The following is a 23979-nucleotide window of genomic DNA, read 5'->3' as shown; positions in this document are numbered from 1 at the left end:
TGTAGCCGTTTAGAAGTAGATCATAAATCCTAAACATCTAAACATTTGTAAATAATTATTAGAAACTCTTAACGTACATACATATTCACTCCATTGCATGGGCACTATTTATACCAAACAACTCCATCCTCACCCTCTGCGGGGAAAACAATTCAAGATGGAGTCGACGCCCATGCGCAATGGAGCCGAGGAGGGAGGAGTCCTTCGGTCCCGTGACCAAAAAGACTTCTTCGAAGAAAAACAACTTGTAATACTCCGAGCCCAACACCAGGCAGCGGACTGTGCCACACATGTGAATCTGCAGCGACTAATGCCACGAACAGATGTACACTGGGTAAGTGACATTTTCATTTTGGTTGAAGTTGAATGCGATGGTGCTATAACTTGGGTTCAGGATTTTGTGCATTATGCTTCAGGGGCCTTTGTAATATCTGATTGGACGGACGAAATGGATAAAAAATACTGTACTATCAGTAGTGAGGAAGATGTTAAGTGATGGAGCCACAAGGGAGAGTGTAGTTCCATTAGCCATGTGTAGGAAAGTACCATCTTGCCTGGCATGTTACCCCCATTTTTCACTGTATATATGTTGTTTTAGTTGTATGTGTCACTGGGACCCTGTTCACCAGGGCCCCAGTGCTCATAAGTGTGCCTGAATGTGTTACCTGTGTAGTGACTAACTGTCTCACTGAGGCTCTGCTAACCAGAACCTCAGTGGTTATGCTCTCTCATTTCTTTCCAAATTGTCACTAACAGGCTAGTGACCAATTTTACCAATTTACATTGGCTTACTGGAACACCCTTAGAATGCCCTAGTATATGGTACTGAGGTACCCAGGGCATTGGGGTTCCAGGAGATCCCTATGGGCTGCAGCATTTCTTTTGCCACCCATAGGGAGCTCTGACAATTCTTACTCAGGCCTGCCACTGCAGCCTGAGTGAAATAACGTCCACGTTATTTCACAGCCATTTTACACTGCACTTAAGTAACTTATAAGTCACCTATATGTCTAACCTTTACCTGGTAAAGGTTAGGTGCAAAGTTACTTAGTGTGAGGGCACCCTGGCACTAGCCAAGGTGCCCCCACATTGTTCAGGGCCAATTCCCAGGACTTTGTGAGTGCGGGGACACCATTACACGCGTGCACTACATATAGGTCACTACCTATATGTAGCTTCACAATGGTAACTCCGAATATGGCCATGTAACATGTCTATGATCGTGGAATTGCCCCCTCTATGCCATCCTGGCATAGTTGGCACAATCCCATGATCCCAGTGGTCTGTAGCACAGACCCTGGTACTGCCAAACTACCTTTCCTGGGGTTTCACTGCAGCTGCTGCTGCTGCTGCTGCCAACCCCTCAGACAGGCATCTGCCCTCCTGGGGTCCAGCCAGGCCTGGCCCAGGATGGCAGAACAAAGAACTTCCTCTGAGAGAGGGTGTTACACCCTCTCCCTTTGGAAAATGGTGTGAAGGCAGGGGAGGAGTAGCCTCCCCCAGCCTCTGGAAATGCTTTCTTGGGCACAGATGTGCCCAATTCTGCATAAGCCAGTCTACACCGGTTCAGGGGACCCCTTAGCCCTGCTCTGGCGCGAAACTGGACAAAGGAAAGGGGAGTGACCACTCCCCTGACCTGCACCTCCCCTGGGAGGTGTCCAGAGCTCCTCCAGTGTGCTCCAGACCTCTGCCATCTTGGAAACAGAGGTGCTGCTGGCACACTGAACTGCTCTGAGTGGCCAGTGCCACCAGGTGACGTCAGAGACTCCTCCTGATAGGCTCCTTCAGGTGTTGCAAGCCTATCCTCTCTCCTAGGTAGCCAAACCCTCTTTTCTGGCTATTTAGGGTCTCTGTCTCTGGGGAAACTTTAGATAACGAATGCAAGAGCTCATCCGAGTTCCTCTGCATCTCTCTCTTCACCTTCTGCCAAGGAATCGACTGCTGACCGCGCTGGAAGCCTGCAAAACTGCAACAAAGTAGCTAAGACGACTACTGCAACTCTGTAACGCTGATCCTGCCGCCTTCTCAACTGTTTTCCTGGTGGTGCATGCTGTGGGGGTAGTCTGCCTCCCCTCTGCACTAGAAGCTCTGAAGAAATCTCCCGTGGGTCGACAGAATCTTCCCCCTGCAACCGCAGGCACCAAAAAGCTGCATTACCGGTCCCTTGGGTCTCCTCTCAGCACGACGAGCGAGGTCCCTCGAATCCAGCAACTCTGTCCAAGTGACTCCCACAGTCCAGTGACTCTTCAGTCCAAGTTTGGTGGAGGTAAGTCCTTGCCTCACCTCGCTAGACTGCATTGCTGGGAACCGCGACTTTTGCAGCTACTCCGGCCCCTGTGCACTTCCGGCGGAAATCCTTCGTGCACAGCCAAGCCTGGGTCCATTGCACTCTAACCTGCATTGCACGACTTTCTAAGTTGGTCTCCGGCGACGTGGGACTCCTTTGTGTAACTTCGGGTGAGCACCGTTTCACGCATCCTCGTAGTGCCTGTTTCTGGCACTTCTCCGGGTGCTACCTGCTGCTGAGAGGGCTCCTTGTCTTGCTCGACGTCCCCTCTACCTCCTGGCGCAATTTGCGACATCCTGGTCCTTCCTGGGCCACAGCAGCGTCCAAAAACGCTAAACGCACAATTTGCAGCTAGCAAGGCTTGTTGGCGTTCTTTCGGCGGGAAAACACTTCTGCACAACTCTCCACGGCGAGAGGGATCCGTCCACCAAAGGGGAAGTCTCTAGCCCTTTTCGTTCCTGCAGAAACCTCAGCTTCTTCTGTCTAGTAGAAGCTTCTTTGCATCCACAGCTGGCATTTCCTGGGCATATGCCCATCTCCGACTTGCTTGTGACTTTTGGACTTGATCCCCTTGTTCCACAGGTACCCTAGATTGGAAATCCATTGTTGTTGGTTTGTGTCTTTCCTGCATTATTCCTCCATCACGAGTTCTTTGTCCTTAGGGGAACTTTAGTGCACTTTGCACTCACTTTTCAGGGTCTTGGGGAGGGTTATTTTTCTAACTCTCACTATTTTCTAATAGTCCCAGCGACCCTCTACAAGGTCACATAGGTTTGGGGTCCATTCGTGGTTCGCATTCCACTTTTGGAGTATATGGTTTGTGTTGCCCCTATCCCTGTGTGTCCCCATTGCATCCCATTGTAACTATACATTGTTTGCACTGTTTTCTAAGACAATACTGCATATTTTTGGTATTGTGTATATATATCTTGTGTATATTTCCTATCCTCTCACTGAGGGTACACTCTAAGATACTTTGGCATATTGTCATAAAAATAAAGTACCTTTATTTTTAGTATAACTGTGTATTGTGTTTTCTTATGATATTGTGCAAGTGATACTTGTGGTACTGTAGTAGCTTCACACGTCTCCTAGTTCAGCCTAAGCTGCTCTGCTAAGCTACCATTATCTATCAGCCTAAGCTGCTAGACACCCTATACACTAATAAGGGATAACTGGGCCTGGTGCAAGGTGCAAGTACCCCTTGGTACTCACTACAAGCCAGTCCAGCCTCCTACACCATGGGACTATTTTTCAAGACTTTAGACAAACTCAGTGTGTTGGGGGACTGTGTGATTATGAGAGGATACCGTCTTGTGCAACCTAGTGGGTTGAGAGTGAAGTTGATTAAATTATGTCATGAAGGTAATTTGACAAAGAAAAGATTGAAGCGTGAGTTTTGGTGGCCTGGTTTGGATAATCAGGTGGTAGAGTGGGTTGAGAAGTGTGTAGTCTGCAAGGAAAGTGAGAAAAGACTAAAAGTCGGCAGCGGATCAGTAGAAGGACATATTGTTGATCCGGGCAAACCATGGCACACCATTTGATTAGACTTCATTGGTGCTATGCATGAGTTGTCTGGAGACATGCGTCATGCTCTTGTTGTGGTGGATGTATACCCTAAATGGCTTATTGTGAAGTGTATGAGGGATGTTACCACCAAAACCACCATTCGTGAAATAGAAAATATTTTTTCGTGATGAAGGAATTCCATCAATATTAAGCACTGATAATGGTACACAATTGACGTCTTCTGAGATGGTTTGTTTTCTTGATCGATGTGGGGTCAAACATTCTTGTACCTCTCTCTATAATCCACAGGGAACTGGTATGGTAGAGAGAGCAGATAGGTTGATAAAGGGTACCATTCAAATGGCGCTTGTTAGCAATCTTGGGTAATGAGGAATGACATGATATGGGCATAACGCACAACTGTACATAGTGTTTCTTAAAAATGTCCTTTTCAAGAGATGAGAGGGAGAGTTCCAGGAACGAAATCAGTACCTACCTGGTTGAAACAGTGGGTAAGCCTGGGCGGTGAAAGAATGGGAAAACATATTGATGGCCCTACTCACAAGATAGAGAAAGGTGACTGGGTAAATGTATGCCTGGGAGAGAGTCTGTAGCCTTTCCCCCTTGAGAGGGGCAAGCAGGTTGGTTCCCAGGTAGCTCGTCATTGGACTCTGTTGGGTAATTTGCGCTTGATGAGGTCTACAGTAGAGAAATCCCTAGTCCAAGTATAGAACCTTTATCAGTTACAAATGAGTGGAATTGGCAAAGGAGGCTACATTGCCAGTTTAGCGGCTGTCACAATAATTTTAATTCACTGTTTTTATGTTGTGAGCATTGATTCCAAATACAGCATTAGAAGAACTAGAATGTGATGTCCATTCTGCTAGTATTCCGGTCTTTGAGCTCTTCCACTGTCTTGGTGGGCGAGGGTAGGGTTACACATCTGACCTGCAGCATTCTTTAACACGGAGGCATGGAAGAGGTTGCAAAGGGTTATACTGGCCCCAGCAAATCATGGACATCACTTAGAGGTAGCCTGGGTTGGCAGCTGCTTTCCTTAGCTTGCCTTTTGGTAGCGCTGGCACAGTCCTTGCTACCCCCAAGTCTCGGGGGTCATGGAAACCGATGCAGAAATAAAACTTAAGCGCAATCCCAGAGCCTTAGTAATTTTCTGTAGTTTCCACTCCTGACTGGTAACAAGGACTGAATCATTTGATACCGCACAACTTCACTTTTGCTGTCACTGCCAATTATGTGAATCAACATGTATGTGTAAAGTCAGTATGCCACAGTTCACATCCTATAGGCGGATTCAGATTTTCATTCTTTGGCAGTCCCTAGGAGAGCTGATGTCCTGGGATCTGCTTCTCTCACCTCCAGATGTGGTTTCTCAGAAGGCTCCAGATTTTGGCAAGAGCTAAGTTAAGTCAGAGCCTCATGTTCTGCTCACATCTGCTCATCTTAGCAACACAAACTCCAAGTCTCAACTCTGCAGCTTGCAGCATGACTTGCTGTAGATCACATGCTGTGCATTATCCTGCCTTTAGTATTGGGTTCAAAATATTACAACCTGTTTACTTCAAGAGATTGAATATTGGTTTTGAGAATGACTTGATGACTGAGCGAAGACCAAAAACCTCCACATGTAGACTCGACCTTAGATGACTTTTTATGCATTTGAGTTCAGATGTAAAGTTGGATGCTCCATCTTTGAGACTACATTTTTCCTAAACAAAAAAAAGGGTTGTAAGCCCCTGAACAAACAGTGGATAGTACTAGGTGACATATTTAACGTATTCTACACCTCAGAAGGAAAGACATTGAATCCCGGCATCGACATCCATTGAGTTAGCTCAGGATTTATATTTCTGCAGAAGGGATATCCGTCACCGTTGTGCCCGAGTAACCTGTCCACCGAAATCTAAATCGGGCCCTCAGTCTAGAAAGTTTACTCCTCAGTTCATAGAAATGAGTTAACATATCTTACAGGGTACAAGTATTCTTTAGGAAGCACATTGCCTTACTGCACTGACATGCTATGCAGCGAAATGGAAACGTTTTGTTCACTACTGTGAAAACTTCCATCTGCAAACATTTATTTGCAGTTGCCACCTATTTATAAGACAGAAAATCCATTTAACCCTGGAAGATTCCTCCTATCAAAGCCTCCATAAAATGATTATCCCACTGAGGCCACCCTGGATACTCAAATAGGATCTTAATATTGTCTGAACAGGTTTAATTGGCCCACCTATTGAGCTAGTACATTCATGGTCACTACATGCCGTAAATTTGAAAGTTTTGTTTTCTTAAAGCAATTCCTTCCTTTTACAGAGTCAGTAAAATATAATCTCTGTCAGTGTATGAAGCTTTCCTTCAAGTTTGCAGAGACAAGGCAATCCTATAAACACAACCTTGCATCATTCCATTGTTTTTTATCACCTTCTGACCTTAATCAAACAATTGACTTTTTAATATAATTTACAAACCTTTAGAGAGAACAGAAGGAGCACTACATTCAGTGGACGTCAAAAGAACACGTACTGTACATTGACATAACCATAACCATAACCAAAACCTTATGCAAGACAAAACAGTTGTTTCCTTTTCACCCAAAGAACTGGCTGATCCCGTTGTATAACCAGACAGATTGTATGAAGCATTTAGGTTTGCTATGTATGCTTCAATAAGCAGCTCATGGGAATGCCCTAGGATCATTCCATGCGCACGAAAGGTGTCACCAGTACTTTTCCCAACAAAAAAACACTGTAAGGCAGCAACGTGTACTTGTGCACACACTCACTGAACACTACTATGTGGATATTCAATAATGAAAGAAAGGAACAAGTGGGTTCAAAGAGTTCTACAAACATTGATCACTACAACTACCTCAGTTTCTGTCTGCTGCAGCCTTAAGGTGATTGGACAAGGTACTTCAAGTGTATGCGCAGCGCATGATGTACGACACTGCATACGGAAATTGATACTTGCCTGTAAATGAGTGGTTCACATGCATCTCCCATGTCCTTGTGTTGTGAAAGTAAAAGAGGTGTTATGCAGCTTTACTAAAAAGTTTTTTTTTTCTTTTTATAACTGCACACATGCAAACTTGCCTAGTACAATGGTGGAAAACACAATAATCTAACGTACAGTCTGTGTGCATACATATTGTGGTTTCCAGCTACACGATCATGTTGAAATCAACTTTATCTTTTGGAGTAAATATGTTGTTATTTTCTGAACCCAACCCTAGATGTTGGGATAGTGCACTGCAAATGATGTACCACACAAGAAGCTGCAAACAGGTTGGTTACAGGTAAGTAACATTTCCCGTCCCAGCTCCACCCCATCTCAAACTGTGTGGTCCTAGAATCTACCAGGAACAAGATGTCACAGGGTTCCACTCAGCTCACTCCAAGCTGTCAACGAAATGTCTCATTCACTGTGGGTATTGATACAAATGAAAGGTCATAAACCGGTTTCCTGAAGGACTTTACATCCAGTTCCTCTCTGAAGGGTGCAGGTGTTTACTTTACCGATAGGGCTATACTGTCTGACTGGTCTTTCCCTACTATGGTATGGCTTCTGAGGAGGGCTAGAATTAATAAGCAGAGTTGTTAAACTAATCGCCAAGCCATAGAGACAGAGAAAACTGTAAATGTTGCAGCAATATTTCAGATAATTGCTTTCAAAGTTTTAGTCTGGATGGAGCACCCTTTAGCACAGAATATACACTGGGCGCAAGTACATTTGTTATCTTTTTTCTATGGTTGTGTAATAATGTTTGTGTTTTATCTATTTTTTTCTTTTCGGTCGCCTTCTGAAAAGGAAAAAGAGTTCTCATTTTGATTTTAACTTAAGGTATCGGAGTTTCTCCGGGTCCTCGTGCCCTCCTTCCCTTTCCTTTGTTATCCTCTCTGAGGCTGGTCTTTTTAAGATGAGCTCAACAGTTAGTGCAGGCTGGGAAGGCTGCACTGGTTCCTTCATTTCATCTCTACATTCTCCTCCTTTGCATTGTGTCAAGGGTCCCTTTTGTTTGATCATTATTGAGATACAATACTTGTAACTTTGTAAGAGCATTTATTTTTAAAGGGCCTAATATGAGCCAGAACTCAGCCATATTGTTTCACGTTTGAAATCTTTCTCATCCTGACATAGTTTGGCAGGACAAACCTTTCCTTGATATATGGAACATTAATGAGTTGTTCACATGGGTGGGGGGCAAACTGTACCAACTGTCTGGCCATTATACGATGACAGTATTTTGCTTTTTTTTTTTTAAAGTCATCTGATTTCATCACCATGCTGAATTTCTTCCAGTCCAAAGGGCACAACCCTCTGTAGAGTTTGACAGCCTCTGACAGAAGTCACGACTAAAAACCCATCTTATGTCCCCAGTGTACAACTCAGCTTCCCCTTTTAATTTTTTTACTGGGTGTATTTCTTGGCATTTCTGATCAATGAGACAGTTTTGCATAAGTGTAAGAGAAACTGGTGGTAGGAGAAGAGAGCTGTTCATTGAAAGCTGGCATTAGATTAACATATTTACTAGAGGAACCACGCAGTATTCAACAAACGTGAGCATGATAGTTGACCCACTGGTGATTACTGCAAGGACTTTTATATCTAGCAGAACTACAAATGAAGGAAAACACTTTTTGTTATTTAAAACAAGGTTAAAAATAAAGTACAAAACCTGCAAACCAAGTTCAGGGGTGGCCATGACTAATTTAGGGCCAAAGCCAAACCTATATTCCATAACATGGAAATGTAGACATGGGCTGCCGGATTCATCAATGTGAAGGTAAAGTCTGTTGTCCAAATAAGTTTGCTAGAAAAGTACTAATTGCCTATTTTCATATCTTGCCAGATGTGTTGCTCTTCAAACCTAATATTCTGCTGGTCACCTTCAACGCTGTCCTTGCAACTTCTAAATATTTAGTTTTGGTTTCCAGATTAAACAAAAGAATGAGTAGGCAGTAGGTTACTAGATGAGTAACTGATCTTTCTTCGAAGCAATCAAGTCAAGTTAGTACATTTCCCACTATCCTACCAGTTAACAAGTCGCTGGGAGAAGCTGAGCCTGCAAGCCCAGTAGCTTGGTGCTGCTAGTCCGAATGTATGAGCATTACAAGTTTTAAGTTACTTCAGCGAGGCTGCTGAGCTGGCGCATTAATAGCCAACCATCTGCATTTTGAAGATTTTTTCTGTGCAGTGACATCATGTGGCAGCAATGGTGAAATAAGAGAAGTAGGTGTGAGCTAAAGCTTTCTACTTTTAACTTTATTAAATGAGAGAAATCTGCAGAACACCAATCACCAACTATAACAACAATTAATCAAAATATAAAGGAAAGAAAAAGTATGTCATTATAGAAAAATATGAACATGCTGTATTGGTTGAAGTGTATGACAGGCAGACAGCAGTGTTTCATCTCTGTGCACTGCATTCAGAGCAACCTGAGCAACATGGCAAATTATATTTGCAGATGTTACTGCATACAATATAAATATGTTTATATACACAGATGAAGTTTCTATAAACAATAAATTGAACAGACAACACGGGTCACCTCTGACACAATTGTTCTTTATCCTTAAATATTTCTACCATGGGCTGAGGGGGGGGGGGGCGCGAGGAGGTTATTTTAGCCTTACTACATTGTTTTCTGAAATCAACACTGTTAAACAAGTTCTAGATATTTGGGGGAAAGGGAGGCGGGGTTAAAATATATATATATTTTTTTAAAGACCAGCCTCTGCATATGTGCCTTTTTAATAATTTTTTATTTTTCTTTCATATTTTTATTTACAAGTTTAGTTCATTGTCCTGCTGGTATTTTCTTCCTGATTTGGAATGACATGAAATCAGTTTTTGGCAAATTTACTGAATTCAGCAAACCTGACCCTTGCCTCTGCCTATTCTCCTCGCCTCTTCACATCTCCCTTCTGCGCACTACTGTATCCCCCGGTTTGTTCATCATGGCGCATGACTCCAGCATGTCATGCCTGTAAACCGATGAGCTGCATAGTGTCTGACAGCTTAACTTGTTTCATCCTTTGCACTCCTTCCTTTGAATATATGCATATTGAACTGCTGAAAACCTGCATGAAGAAATATGGGTTGGGATGCTGCAAGCAAGGTCACACCAGTGCCACTCACATATGTGTGCCAGTTTCCTTCCTAAGCCCTGCATTGAATACAGACACACATGCTGCAAAGTATTTTCCAAAGTATGTTCCTTTGCTGGGGCCTTCTGGAATATGGTAGCAAAACATATTCTCACTGTGCTATAGGATTTCGCATGGCAGTCTGAAATCACCCTGTCTTCTCATTCCAAGTGGACACTGATGCTACAAAGGTTCTATATTATCAGCTTTCACCAAGACCAGTGTCATTTTGTCCACATGTAAAACTTACCTTATGGTATCTCCTCTGTAACATTTTACAGCACTCTAGACAATATATGATATCTGAAGATGGATTTGCTCAGCGGTAATATGTGGCTTTAAAGTATGTGTTGCGTCGCATAGATAGATAGATAAATGAACACTTCTTGCTGTTTGTTGTACGTGATTGGTGAGTTTGTACAATACACAACCGTGTAGTTGATATGGTCTTCAGAGGCATTGAGGCTATGGTGTGCAGTCTTATCTGGATTACAAGCATAGCAATGTTGTGATTGAGACCTGCATCTGAAGTAGTGTAAAGTCAAAGATAACCTGGCAGTGTTTTTTTCGACAAAGCAGTAGTGTTGAAGTAACGGGTGGTTGAAGGGGCATGAATATGAGACATGGAGTCCAATTTTAAAAGTTCCATGTTGACCCCCAAAAAGATGTTTCATTCTGCCAGCGGAAACATTCTTACACCAGATCTAGAGAGGAACCCAATAAATCTATGATAAAGGTCGCGCCCAAATCCGGAAACAGTCAAAATACACTAAAATTTTGTTATTAAGAAAGATGAAGTCCCGGCAGACAAAGTAACAAGACAACAGGATCACAGTGAAGAATACCAAGGGCCACACCAAATTGTTGTGTTTCAGTACAAGGAAAGGAACCAGAGAGGCATATTCGCATACAAATGCAGTTTCAGATAGAGTTCAAGGCTACAATTGCTCGGTACTTTAGAAACGATCAATACTGGAAGCTGCCAGTCTTTCTAGATCTCCACTGAAAACATGGCTGCCACATATGTGCACCTGCTCCAAAGCTTTCTGGGACCTGTCGGAGTGGAAAGCCACTGTATTTATTCAATCCGCACCTGAGGCTTAAAGTTAGTATTGAAGCCTTATCTGAATTTTCCCTGAACATAGCAAATGTGTCATCACTGTTTTAGAGCCTTACCGGTACCATAGTCAGTCGGTGCTCGTACGCTCCCATTTTGATCCCTGTTTGTGCTGTTTTGGAACTGTCACGGTTGCAGTGGCAGTGTCACACAATCAAATGTTTGCAACCTGTGCCCCCACCCACCCCCAACTGAATTGCTGAAAAGGACCCTCCTTTAAGCGCACTAGCACATGTTGCTATATGACCCCTTCCTGAAGTGCATCTGCTCCTATAACTGCCCTTAGACCCTATCCTGACTAATTATTAGGCAAACACCTAGCTCAAACTTTAATGTGGCAATTAGTCAAGAGGCTAACTTTCAGCTTCCTGTTGATATGACCGTTCTTATATCTTATGCAGCATGTTCCTGCCCCTTGCTGACTAGGGTAAACAAGGTCATTTCTGGTCAGTCTTTACAATATGTATACACAGCACTGGATAGGACATGTGGCTCATGGTCACTAGGATGAAGTTCCAACATGGTGAACGGGGTGCACACATGCATTACTTAATAATGCCAGCCCCGGATTTTGTCAAGAATACAACAAATCTTAAAACTACACAAAAGCCTCAATTTTAAAGTACATTTGAAGTACCAGCGGGTGAGAGTAAATAATAAAAGGAGCAGGAACATTCTTGAATCAAAAAACGGTTTTGTGTATTAATTTGCAACTACTGGGAAAGTCATGAGCTTGAAATTGTGACTTTTGAGAAATTTCTAAGTTTAAAAAAAAAAAAAAATTCTCCAAGAAAGGACAAAAACAAGACCGGTACTAATAGGAAAGGTAGCTCTAAAAAGAGCCTTTGTTGTTTGTCTGTGTTTGGAAACGTGCTACAAAATGTGTTATCGACATAGCTGAATGTTAACAAGGAAAACACCACTCGCATACGGAGTCCAATACATGACCTCTTCACTAAACATGCCAGGTGTGTCAACACAAATGTTATGGTAAATAGACAAAATGCTATGATCCTGCGAGCTTACTGAAAACCGAGGGAAAAGCATGGCAAAGAATGCACATTCTTTGGCAGATGTGGAGAAAACAGTGGTCCTGTGAGGTAAAACTCCATGTGTCTTATAAATATGAATTTCATGGTAGCTGTCAGTTCCACTCATGTGATAAATTCCGGGCTATTTGCTTCTGAATGGATTATCAACAGTTTAGGTAGCTTTCAGAAATATGTCTGCATTTAACTTTTTTTAATATTCGTAAACCATTTAACACCTCATTTTATAGATGGCACCGCTACCACATGTGTTTTTATTTCTCAGTGGAAAAATACAGTCCCAGGCACATTTCTGTGATGCAGAAAAGCATTAACACAGATAACCTTTTGATTTTCAGAAGTTGGTAAAATACTTGAAAATATCACCAGAATTTCCCCAAAAATAACACTGAAAATCAGAAAATCTAACCATATTCGTTCATGTGCACTCGTAGATCATTGACTTTGTGCCCAGTATAAACCGTGCGATGTTGTGTTATTGTGTCTTAAAGGATCCTCTACTGTGTGATTTTACGATGTCATGTATTTGGTAGACACAGAGCTAGTGTTCATCACAGATTGTGCTTGATCATACAATGATGTCATCTGTGTCATTGGTTACATTATTTAATCTCACTTCTTCCTAAAGTTGAGTATGTGAGAGGCCAAGCTACTTACTTGCTTGACAGTGGGACGCGTAGACCATTATGTCCTCTTTTACTAACATAACAGACATATTAGTGTAATGAGATTTTACCAGCCAGTAAACCTTAGAAATTGAACACAAATGGCCCTGATGTATCTGTAAGGTCCCTGTTATCTAAAGTGCTTCAAGTGAGTGACATTGAATCGAAACGCAAACAGCATTCATTTACTTATTTATTCCTTCTAAAAAAGTAGTGGAAACTTTTGTAACTATATTCACAGTTTCGATGCATTTTTAAAAATCCATTCTCCTTGTTTTCCACTCGTATTTAGAACTCATAATAGTTTTTGAGGTCACTTTTAAATTTTGTCAAGTTGGTGGCTATCTTGTTTCTAACAGCCCCCTCCTTGGCCTGTATCCTCCATCCTAATCAATCAAAATTTCAATATTTTTTCTTACCTTTTGACTCATTTTTGTAGCTAAGACATGATGCATGCAGTGGCATCGCTTGGGTGTCAAGGGCCCTAATGAAATTAAGAAAAAAGGGCCATTCCCCATAACATTTAGAATGTTAGTTCTCCATGCCCTAAGCCTTACGCATTTTGAGTGAGGTCCTAAATCCTGTTTTACTAAACCAGGATTTGAAGAGTTTATGGATTTTAAAATAATTTTTGTTATAGTTGTGGAAAATCAACCAGCACACTGCCTTTCCCTGGTTAGCAGTAGGGACTTGGATTACCGCATTGACAAGTTAAATAGATTGAAAATTAACAATGTGGTAGAGAGCCACAGATCTAGGTTTTTGAATATTCACTAGTATTCTGAATGCATTTTCACACCGGTGTTGTGCATTTGATGTTAGGGATAAAAATGCCAGGTTAGGTGTACCAATTGTGTGTACAATAGACACTCCATGTTTTCTGCAGATATATGTCAAGGGATTTCTCCTCATAGAAAAATATATTCCACGTGGAGAAAAAATGCAAGGTGAAAAACCCTAAATTATAATCTGTAGATTTTCTTCTTGCAGAAATTCCTGCAGGTTAGCTTTACACATGCAAACATAGGGGGTCATTATGACCCTGGCGGAAGGCGGAGAAGCGGCGGTAAGACCGCCAACAGGCTGGCGGTCTTTTTTTTTTTTTTATTATGACCATGGCGGTCACCGCCATGGTCATCCGCCGGTTCTCTGTTCCGCCCGCCAGGGCGGAGACGACCACCGGGCTGGAGACCCCGGTCTCCAGCCCGGCGGCCGTCACTATACCGCCGGCGGTATTTTGACCCGGCTTACCGCCGTGGATTTCCTGCGGTTGGAACCGCCATGAAATCCATGGCGGTAAGCACTATCAGTGCCAGGGAATTCCTTCCCTGGCACTGATAGGGGTCTCCCCCACCCCGACTCCCTCCCCTACACCCCCCACCACTCCCCAAAGGTGGCAGGGCCCCCCTCCCCACCCCGACCCCCAACATCACAGAACTCACACACACGACACGCACACACACCGACATACATGCCTACATCCACACACACAGTCAGACACGCACACCCACATTCATACATACACGCACACATCCATACAGACATACCCACAGACATACACGCACTCATTCCCAAAACACGCAACACCCCTGCAAGCATACACGCACTCACACACCCCCTCTACATACACAGACGCACACCCCCATGCACCCACACAACACACAGCACCCCTCACCCCCCTCCCCTAAAGGACGATCGACTTACCTGTTCCGTCGATCCTGCGGGAGGGGATGGGAGCCATGGGGGCTGCTCTGCCGACACCACACCGCCAACAGAACACCGCCACGCCGAATCACAGGACGTGATTCGGTGGGCGGTGTTCTGTTGGCGTGGCAGTGAAGGTGGAGCAACCTCCACTTCCCCGCCGCCCGCCAGTATGGCTGTTGGCGGCTCCCCGTCGGAAAAAGGACGGAGAGCAGCTAACAGTCATAATACGCCGAGTGGCAAACCGCCACTACTGGCGGTCTTCCGCACAGCGGTCCCTCGGCGGTCTTGTAAAAAGACCGCCGAGGTTGTAATGACCACCATAGTCATTTCTGTTCAATGGACATTGTCTTTTTTAATAAATTCCTAAAAGTTTGGTAGTCATGACAATTGTAGGCTTTAAAGTAATGCTACTCGTCTTATGGCAGTTAGATCCAGACTAAAGTACTTCACATTCAGACCAAATATTACTGACTTTGTGGTCTACAGGGGTGACCTTGAGGCTATGAGGCCTTTGATGTGCACTTGAAGTGAGTATAGATCGTTCATTGGGCGTTGTCCTGGAAACTCTGTTGCTGGACTGATTTTCACCCTCATCTCGGTCTGGGTGATGATACCTAATGCCGCCCTATCCTCTGAGACATTAAAATTACTTCTCCACAACATTGCCTCAACTCTAACATGTAAACAGTGTTTAGTGTAAAGTGGCACATGGTTGTGCTAAGATCTTTCAGTCCACCATTTTGTAACATATTTCCATCGTGTTAGCCAACCCCTGTTTCATGCTGGTAAAAAGACCTCAAATTTGTGAGCATAGTCACAGGTGTATCAACTATATTGCAGTTACCTTGGTTACAGGAATTCCAGATTGCCGTATTTTTTATTTAGAATCAATTAGTGGTTGGTGGATCCTTGATGTATTCGTTTTTGCAAGTTTTATTATTGAATTAGAACAGTCCTTGATGCATCATTGACTTACTTTGAATACATCCTCAGATTGGTGGCCCTTGATTCTCTTAAGAATTGCAGCAGGCTCAAAGAAAGCATGTTGTTTTGTAGCAGAAGCCCACCCAGATCTTTGTTCAACATTGCAAACCATTTTCCAGAAAAGCTGGAAGTTATACGAAGTGGCTAATAATACTGGAAAATCATTGAAGTTCCACGTCCACCAGAAAGGAATAGGAAAATGCTAAAAGATGCACAGTGAAGGATGGTTTTTGTCTAGCAGCTGTTGCAGTCTTTTACTTAGGCAAACACGTGTACACTTGGGATTGAAGCAGGGAACTTGAGGCAAGTAAATTTTCAGTTTAAATGTACTGCATGAAACCACCCAATTACTTCTAGCCTAAGCTGATTCCAAACCTGCTTCTTGGAGAGGATTGAGGTCTTATCCATGTTTAAAAAAAATGTTGCTTGCAAAAATCTGATTTTCTTCTGCATGCTTTAGGTGAATTAAATTACAATATTGAAAAATGGTTATTTTTTTCTTTCACCTGTTTATTGCCTGCCTTTAAATATTTTGTTATCTCTTGCCTTTAGCCCGGATGAAGATTCCTCACAAAAGTTTATTCCCTTTGTGGGGGTAAGTATAATCTACAGGTTAGTGGACACTCTTCTTTATCCATTGTTTCTGCTTGCAGTCCATCTAGGAGCGAGCTGTAGGTCAAGGTGTAATTTTGTCTCTACACATTCAAAGCACCTTTTACCATATGCAGTATGCAGCTTCCAGATTCTGCAGTGTGCTGGAAACATTTCGCAGCCTCAATAGTGCTTATTTAGTACATGTACTTAACTCTTGTTTCATTAACTGATAAGTACTGTACAACATTGTGGTCTGATGTAGTGGTTTAACCAAGATTTGCAGAAATTCTGCTCCTTTTTCAAGGGTCTGTCTGGAAGCCGTTGTTGCATGTGCTTTGCTGAAAAATTAGCCTCTGATTTTCTGAAAATGTACAAAGGGCACAACAAACATTGTATGCTAAATCATGGTTCGTAAGTGAAACACAGAAATTGTTAAAGTTGTGGGAGTATAGAGTGTTCCTATATTGGAAAGGCCTAAGATCTATTATCTGTTGGAAAACGGGCAGATTATGGTACTCTGGATACATGGGTTAAAGGATACTTAAGAGATGAGCTCCTTCTCTTAAAAAAAAAAAAAAAGTCCAGTCATTGAGGTGTTGGTAAACTGGCTGGGAGCAGACCCACTGTTTCCTGATGTGCCTGCTATTGCACTTGAGATCCTTTATTCCAGATCATGTTGGCAATAGCTCAGTAGACACATTTTTTTCTTTAAATAGTAACTTCTCCCGGTGGCCTTTGAAAGTTTGGTTGGTGGTGCTTTAGGTGTTTTGTAGGTATGCATTATCCATGAGGCTGCTCTAGAGCACTAAGCTGTGGCCCTTGCACACCGGCTTCATGTGACCTTGACTTTTGTGTTTCAGGTTGTGAAGGTTGGAATTGTGGAACAGTCCTCTGCAACGTCAGGTATGTGTCTTCCCTTGTTTCTGAGAATCATCCTTCTCACATGCGACCTTTTTATTTCTGGTAGTTTTTAGTGGGTGGTGTGGTTAATTACTAACATGCCTTTTCCTTCCTGCCTTCTGAAGGAGATTCTGATGATGCTACTCCCTCGGGCTCCAGTATCCTCTCCTCCACCCCTCCATCTGTTTCTCCTGCTGCCAAGGAAGCATCTCCAACGCCACCGTCCTCCCCGTCTGTCACTGGCAGCCTCACCTCCTGGTAAGCAGTCACCTTTTCCCAGGATCTCTCTGTGACGGATTCCTTTGACTGTTCTAGAAATATATACCTAAATGGTAGAGAAGAGTAAAGAATGCTTTTTAAAGAGGACTGCACCATTTTCTATTCTCCGTCATCGGTAGAATTCAGGGACTAATCAAGATCAAACATATATTGTTCCAAATATTAAAACCTAAACAGGATCAGCCAATAGAAAAATAGAGTGCTGGCCTATTATGGATTCTCTAAGCCCTCTAAGAAAGCAATATGAAGGGATCTGTGGTATATCTTATTCTCAGTGATTTGAGATGTGAGGTTTACAGTAACAGTGCCAGGACAGTGGTTCCTTTTGATGTACAGCTGCTTTAACACTCAATCATCTGTCACCACTTACCACACTCCTTAGAAGTTCAAATCATTTTCTCGTTGAGGGCCGAAAAATATGCATCAACTCAATCCAGGCAGAGACATAACATATTGAGCCACAGAGGACTGTTCCTTAGTTACTTCATCCCCTTGAAAAAAATGGTGTGTAGTGAAAACATGCTGATGACATGGAGGCAATATTTTCCTATTCAAAACATGCTTGCACATAAGATTTGAGGTAGAATGATGTTCACAATAAAAACTTATCTACTTTTTCCAAAGAATGAAAGAATCTCCATACTGCAGAATACCATAATACAACCTAAATACCATCAAAAATATTGTGTATGTATTAATCTCTGTGTAACTCGGAACTAGTATGCTTGCAGCTTGTTTTGTTGTGATCACATGAAGTGCATTATCTTCCCATCTTGTTTTGAGTTAGGAATTTTACAGGTTGTTTACTTATAGATTTCAGATTTGAGGTGTGAGTTGTGATCATGCAGCTAAAACTCTCAACATATTTGCATGCAAATTCCACCTTTGATTAATATATTTCCTCCATCGAAATCGGAGATAAAATGAATAGTTCCACTTTCAAAATTGTGTTTCAACCTGAAAAAGTGGATTTATGCGCCACAGCAAAGAACATATGGTACAGTACAGAAAAGCATAAACGACTTCTGAAGTGCGTTGGATCTTGAAAAACATTAAATTGATGCATTGTTCATTGAATCCTGTATATTCACCTTTTCGGGTCATGCGAGAATGCCTGCTGGATTGGGTGGAGTAAGCTCTTTCCATACTGTCTCAATGTTGTAAGAAGCCGGGACAGTCAGATCAGTATCCGGTATATATTCTGTGCTTTTTTCTATCACAATACAGAAAGGTATTCAACCTGTCCGCATTATGTAAACGGACTGTCCATAACTTTTTATTATTGTTGGTAGGATTACTATGCGCCATAAAGTCGAAAAATCGAGTTGAAACTTCTTTGGGTGCATATGAGAACATTGACGCCAATGAGGACTTATAGTCCTTCAAGGGTAATGAAGCGGGAGGACGAAGAACAGTTTGGGATGACAAACAGTCCGAACAAGAGTTCGTAGCAAGACTGATATACTGAGACGCTGCCTCAGGTTACAAGATGTGTATCATCAAAAAAAGGTGCTAAGTGCACAGGACAAAGTCAAAAGGGGCTGAGCAGACTCCAAGATCCTACTTAGGTTCCTCAAAGCCTAGCTTGCAACACACGGATCTTCTTGTGTAAAAGTACCTTTGATACCAAAGGTTGATCAGCCTGAAAAGGTTATTTTTTGCTGGCACTCCCTCTTCAGGTACTGATTCGATCTTGACAGAGCCTCAACACTAAAAACATACGTGACCCCAAAAAGAGCTGACAAAGGCTTGTTGCTTACACTTTACTACAAAGCAGATAATTAGTACTCAATAAAAAATAATTTATATTGACCTCATCACAGGCCATCTTGTAGTATTAGTATGTGTTTCGACCCACAAATGCATCCAGATCAACCGGTCCTTCATCACAGAGTCTATAACTTTCAGGCAAGACTGGTATTAAACATAAAATTTAATTGAGGAGGACTTTTCACCAATCTATGCAGGTATTACATTACTTAACGTACTAATGCAACTGAACCAACACACAGTCTCCAGTTCATCAAACAGTTGCTTTGCAGGATACTTCACCAAGATCTCCTTCTGTGCCACTGCCTCAGTCAGAAACAAATAAAGAGGAAGACTGGGCCAAGCATGTGTAGAACCATCCAAAGTTCTGAAGATGCGTAGAACAAATATTTACTGGAGACCGATAACCGGAAACATCACCTACAGATGTAAACTTCTGCATTTCATTAATTATTACAATGGGCTACATTAGAAAATGAAGTTACCATAGCTGTAGAACAAGAGGAGAATCATTTACTCATGTAATGTTTGTCTAAAACAAATAGGGATCAGTCGAATATTTGCCTTTGTTAAAACAGTCGGAAAAAGCTCTGCATGACTTTATTAAGCATTGGCAAATGGAATAGGTTTGGCTTAAGCTTTGAGTCCTGACTAAAACTAGGCGCCTGCCTGCTGCAGTGATAAAAGCATGCAATGCAAACTTGATTCATGGAATTTCATTTGTGACGATTCTGTGTTACTACTGTAAAATAATCCTCACTACTCTAATGAAAGCACCCCATAGGAGATTGAATGATAAACCAAAAAGGTCTATAGTTTAAAGTGAGAGCCTGGTGGAGCCAAAGCTTATATTTTAACAAGTTACTAACGGATCTTATAAACAGTTGCATTATCAAGCCCGGACCTAGTAACCGAGTGAAGACACAGTGCATAATAGCAAGAGTAGAATGTACATAAAAAGCGACACCACAGGATTCGCTCTGTAGTAGAAGGAATATTTCCCCCAATTCCGTGGCGTTCCACATGCTTAAATAAGTCTGTGATATAGGGTGCCACTGAAGAACAGCCTTCTGACAAAGAAAGATTGCCTTGATGCAGCAGTGACAATGATCGCAGGGGGTGCTGCAACCTTGTCATGGATTTACCAAGCACTGCTTATCTGGTGTAACTGTTCCCTGCAGGAGGTAACGGCTGAGCTGGCAAACACATTTCTGGGCTCTGCTGAGAGTTACAACAATACATGTAACATTGACCATTCAGTGGATTCCATTTGTTTGGTCCACATGTTGATGAAGCTCTTGAAAAGGATAAGGACCCCAATGCTATCAAGTCTGTGGGCGCAACCACGTTCATTTGAAGGTTGCCAACAAGCTCTGTGAGGCGTATTGTTATGCTCTGCCCCGTGCAGACACAACCGCTCCAGTAGTGTTTAGGATGATGTATTCGAGGAGATCAGTCACTCGCAAGATCCCGCTCGCCCAGCACACTTCACAAATCCAGTGACATAGTGAATGGCATAGATTCTACCTGGCTCAGTGTACAGAGTAAGCTACAACGCCTAACAAGAACCACCGCCGCAACACAGATAACCAACCAGTGGTTTCAGGGAGGAGGGGGTTTGAGGACACAGAGGGTGTGGCAGAGGCTTCAGTTCAAAAAGTCCTGTAGCATCCAAGCAGTGGAGTCTGTGCACATTTCCCCTCGATCAGAAGACACCTGTCGGGGGAAGGTTGATGGTTTACCCTCCTTAATGGAGCATAGGAACAGACGTGTGTATTGCCAATGGTGCAGCATTACTGCTTCAATGAGTTCACACATCTAGCTGCAATTGCATCTCTACAAAAGCACAAAATTAACAGAGATCACATACCATTATTGGTAAGAGAATCACTCACTGTTAAACCAAGAAGTGAGACAAAACAATTTGCCACTGGATCAGATGGATCAAAGAAGTCTACTTGACTCCAAAGAAGGGCAGCTTAGTGTGTCCTATACTGAATCCGCGGGTCCTGAATACCTTTAGAAACCATTCCATTCAAGATGACAGTGTTACAGGAAATATTCCTGCTTCTGCAAGAAGGTAACTTCTAGCACAGCCTGACCGAAATGGCACTTACTTTCATAAATTTATGTTCCCAACTCATTAAAAGTAGCTTTGTTGTTGTATGGTGAAGAGAAAGAATTATCAATTCAGTAAAAAAAAAATCAAATCAGTTTTCCCTTTCAAGCTAAAATATGCACAAAGATTGTTTACCTATTGTCTTGCCATTGTGGCAGTTCAACTCCACCATCAGGTCATGTTTACCTTTATCTGGACGATTGGCTCAGAAAAGTAAAGATCACTCGTCATTGCCCGTCCCATACACAAACAACATTAACCCTGCTTCACCAGTTAGGGTTTACTGGTAATGTAATGAAATATATCTGCACCACTCAGGAACCAAAATTATATGGGAGCAAAATTGAATTCCCAATTGACGCTAGAGTACATATAGTTCAGGCATTTTGTTCAGTTTTCAGCCATCACAATCTCGGACTGTGAGAATCTTGAAGAAGTTGTTTGACATAATGGACTTAATGAAGAGTTGGTTCTCGATGCATGTATACAAATGCGTCCAAGTAGTAGGTGAAGTCCTAGTGGACGCAAGTGTATTGGGAGTGGAAATATCTAGTAGTCTTGTCGCCTCAGATCAAGGAGCGAGTGCTCTGGTGGAAAGCAACACTTTTCAGTCCCCCAGCATTACATCACACTAACAACAGATGCCTCTCTTCAAGGATGGGGAAGACAGGTGTCTTACTTTGCAGTTCAAGGACTCTGGATCACTGTAAAATAATTACTTCACATCAGTGTGTTGGAATGGAAAACACCGTTTCCTGTGTTAAATGTATTTCAGATACACTTGCAAATGTGTTTCAGATACACTTCCAAATGTGTACCGAAACACACAGACAATCTGACAGTCATGTATTAAGCAAGGGTAGCCACATGCCCTTCTTTTGCGTCAAATTGCACAAAGCTGTGGCACTGGGGTCTCAAATGGTGCATCCGCCTTCGTGCAGGATACCTTCCAGGGACAGGCAGCAATTTATAGAATTACTCAGCAGAACTCAATCCCAAATCAAACTTGGGATTTTCAACTCATATTTTCTAAAGTGGGACACTCCACACCTAGAGCTATTCAAAACAGCTCATAAGAAAAGAAAATACGCAAGATTCGCTCCCAGGTTTTCACATCCCATGTCCCACGTGAAAGCTCTGTTAATAAACTGGTCAGTAATATTTGCACACTTTTTTCCACTGCTTCCTTTAATTAAGAGAGTAGTGTGGAAAAAAGAGACCCCAGGACAACAATCTTAGTTGAACCAACACGTTGTGTTCCCTGGAAATATTGGGGTCACACCCAATAGATTTTCTAAGTCCCAAAAGGAAACTGTTACTTTTTGAAGAAAATAAGAAGGTACTGGTGTCACTGACCCCTTTCACCGAGTTATGCTTGTGTGAGGAAAGTTATTAGGAGTTAGACAAACCTGTCAGAGAACCTCGTGTCGGTAGGTGAAAATGCACAGCCCTGCCCTGAGCTGCAAAATCAATACGCACACATTCACACAAGTGTTGGAATTTTATAACACACTAACATGTAATCGAATTTTGGAAAGTTGAAAGCTCCATTGAAGATAAAAAGTGCCCCAGGGCCCATAACGGTAGGTACCCACCTTGTTCCCAAACATTCCAATGCGTCTATTTCCGTTTCTCCCTTTTTAAATTTATAGTATTCTATCCCCAGTGGGTGTAATATTTGAATAGCTTTATAGGCCTTAGGCCTCGGTCTATAAAGGTTGTTAAAGACCATCGTCTACATCCAGTGCTTAATTTGTAATAGAGTAAGTGCCGGGGCTCAAAGGTTTGCCACCTCCGGTGCTTTAGACTTTCAGTATGTTGAATACCAAGGATGTGTAGTCTTGATACCACCTCATGCCTCTTTAATTCATGCCCTTTTATTTCACTCTTGCAGGTTCCTGCTTTCTCCCTTTGTAGTGTTTTTCAGTTTTTCCCTTCCTCCTCCTTGCATGTTTTTCACTCTTTTGTTCTCTGTCAAAGTTTTGATGAGGGAAAATAAGTACTGCCCCCAAAAATGCATACCCTGGGGCCTCATCTGTAACCACCAGCTACAGCTAACCACTGCCTATGGCTTGGGCCCAGAACTCTGGTTTGGGGCCTCTAACAACAGTGATTGCCCTCTGCACCAGGTATAATGCTTAATTAGAACAATGGAATGTTGAATGCTCCATTGAAGACAATGGAGTGGCTCGGAGCCAATTAGGGCTGGTTTAGACTATCTGCTCCAACATTACAGTGTTTCTTTCTGTTTCTTCCCTTTTAATTTAGAAGAGTCTATCCTCAGTGGGTAGAATATTCTGATGACATAATAGCCCTTTCTCCTTTGGCTATACAATTTGTTAAAGGTCCTATTTATCGTTATCAGTTTGGTTCAGGTCCTTTAGCAACCCTCTGCATCAGGCTATAATACTATAGCATGGATAACCTCCTGCATACAAAATGAAGAATTACTGCCATAATTGTTATTAAGTCGTGAATAAAATGGTTGAACTCTAAATGTAATCTAAATCATACTTCATCATACATCCCCAACTAGTAGTTCAATCCCTGGGCTATAATTAGCTGATGTAGAGTATAGTTAAGTTTGGAATATAGACCTGACAGCCTTAGGGTAGTCACCCCTAACTTTTTGCCTGCCTCCCTCCACTTTGTGGATACTGTTTTTGCTGGTTTTTAGACTCTGCGCACTTTACCACTGCTAACCAGTGCTAAAGTGCATATGCTCTCTCTCTGTAAACATGGTAACTTTGGATCATACCTGATTGAACTATTTAATCTACTTATAAGTCCCCAGTAATGTGCACTCCAGGTGCCTAGGGCCTATAGATT

General features: G+C 42.4%; 1 protein-coding gene across 8 annotated transcripts in view; it reads left to right on the top strand.

Moving 5' to 3' along the window:
* Positions 1-23979, top strand: part of PACS2 (phosphofurin acidic cluster sorting protein 2) — a 394365-nt gene that overhangs the window by 351843 nt on the left and 18543 nt on the right. For all 8 annotated transcript variants that reach the window (XM_069208861.1, XM_069208859.1, XM_069208865.1 and 5 more), the window contains exons 19-21: positions 16041-16083; positions 16943-16985; positions 17108-17240. In XM_069208861.1, coding sequence (XP_069064962.1) covers positions 16041-16083; positions 16943-16985; positions 17108-17240 — 219 coding nt within the window. The remainder of the gene's footprint in view (positions 1-16040; positions 16084-16942; positions 16986-17107; positions 17241-23979) is intronic.

This window comes from Pleurodeles waltl, chromosome 9 (assembly GCF_031143425.1).
Source record: "Pleurodeles waltl isolate 20211129_DDA chromosome 9, aPleWal1.hap1.20221129, whole genome shotgun sequence".
Taxonomy (NCBI): domain Eukaryota; kingdom Metazoa; phylum Chordata; class Amphibia; order Caudata; family Salamandridae; genus Pleurodeles; species Pleurodeles waltl.
This window is presented reverse-complemented; position numbering and strand designations above follow the sequence as displayed.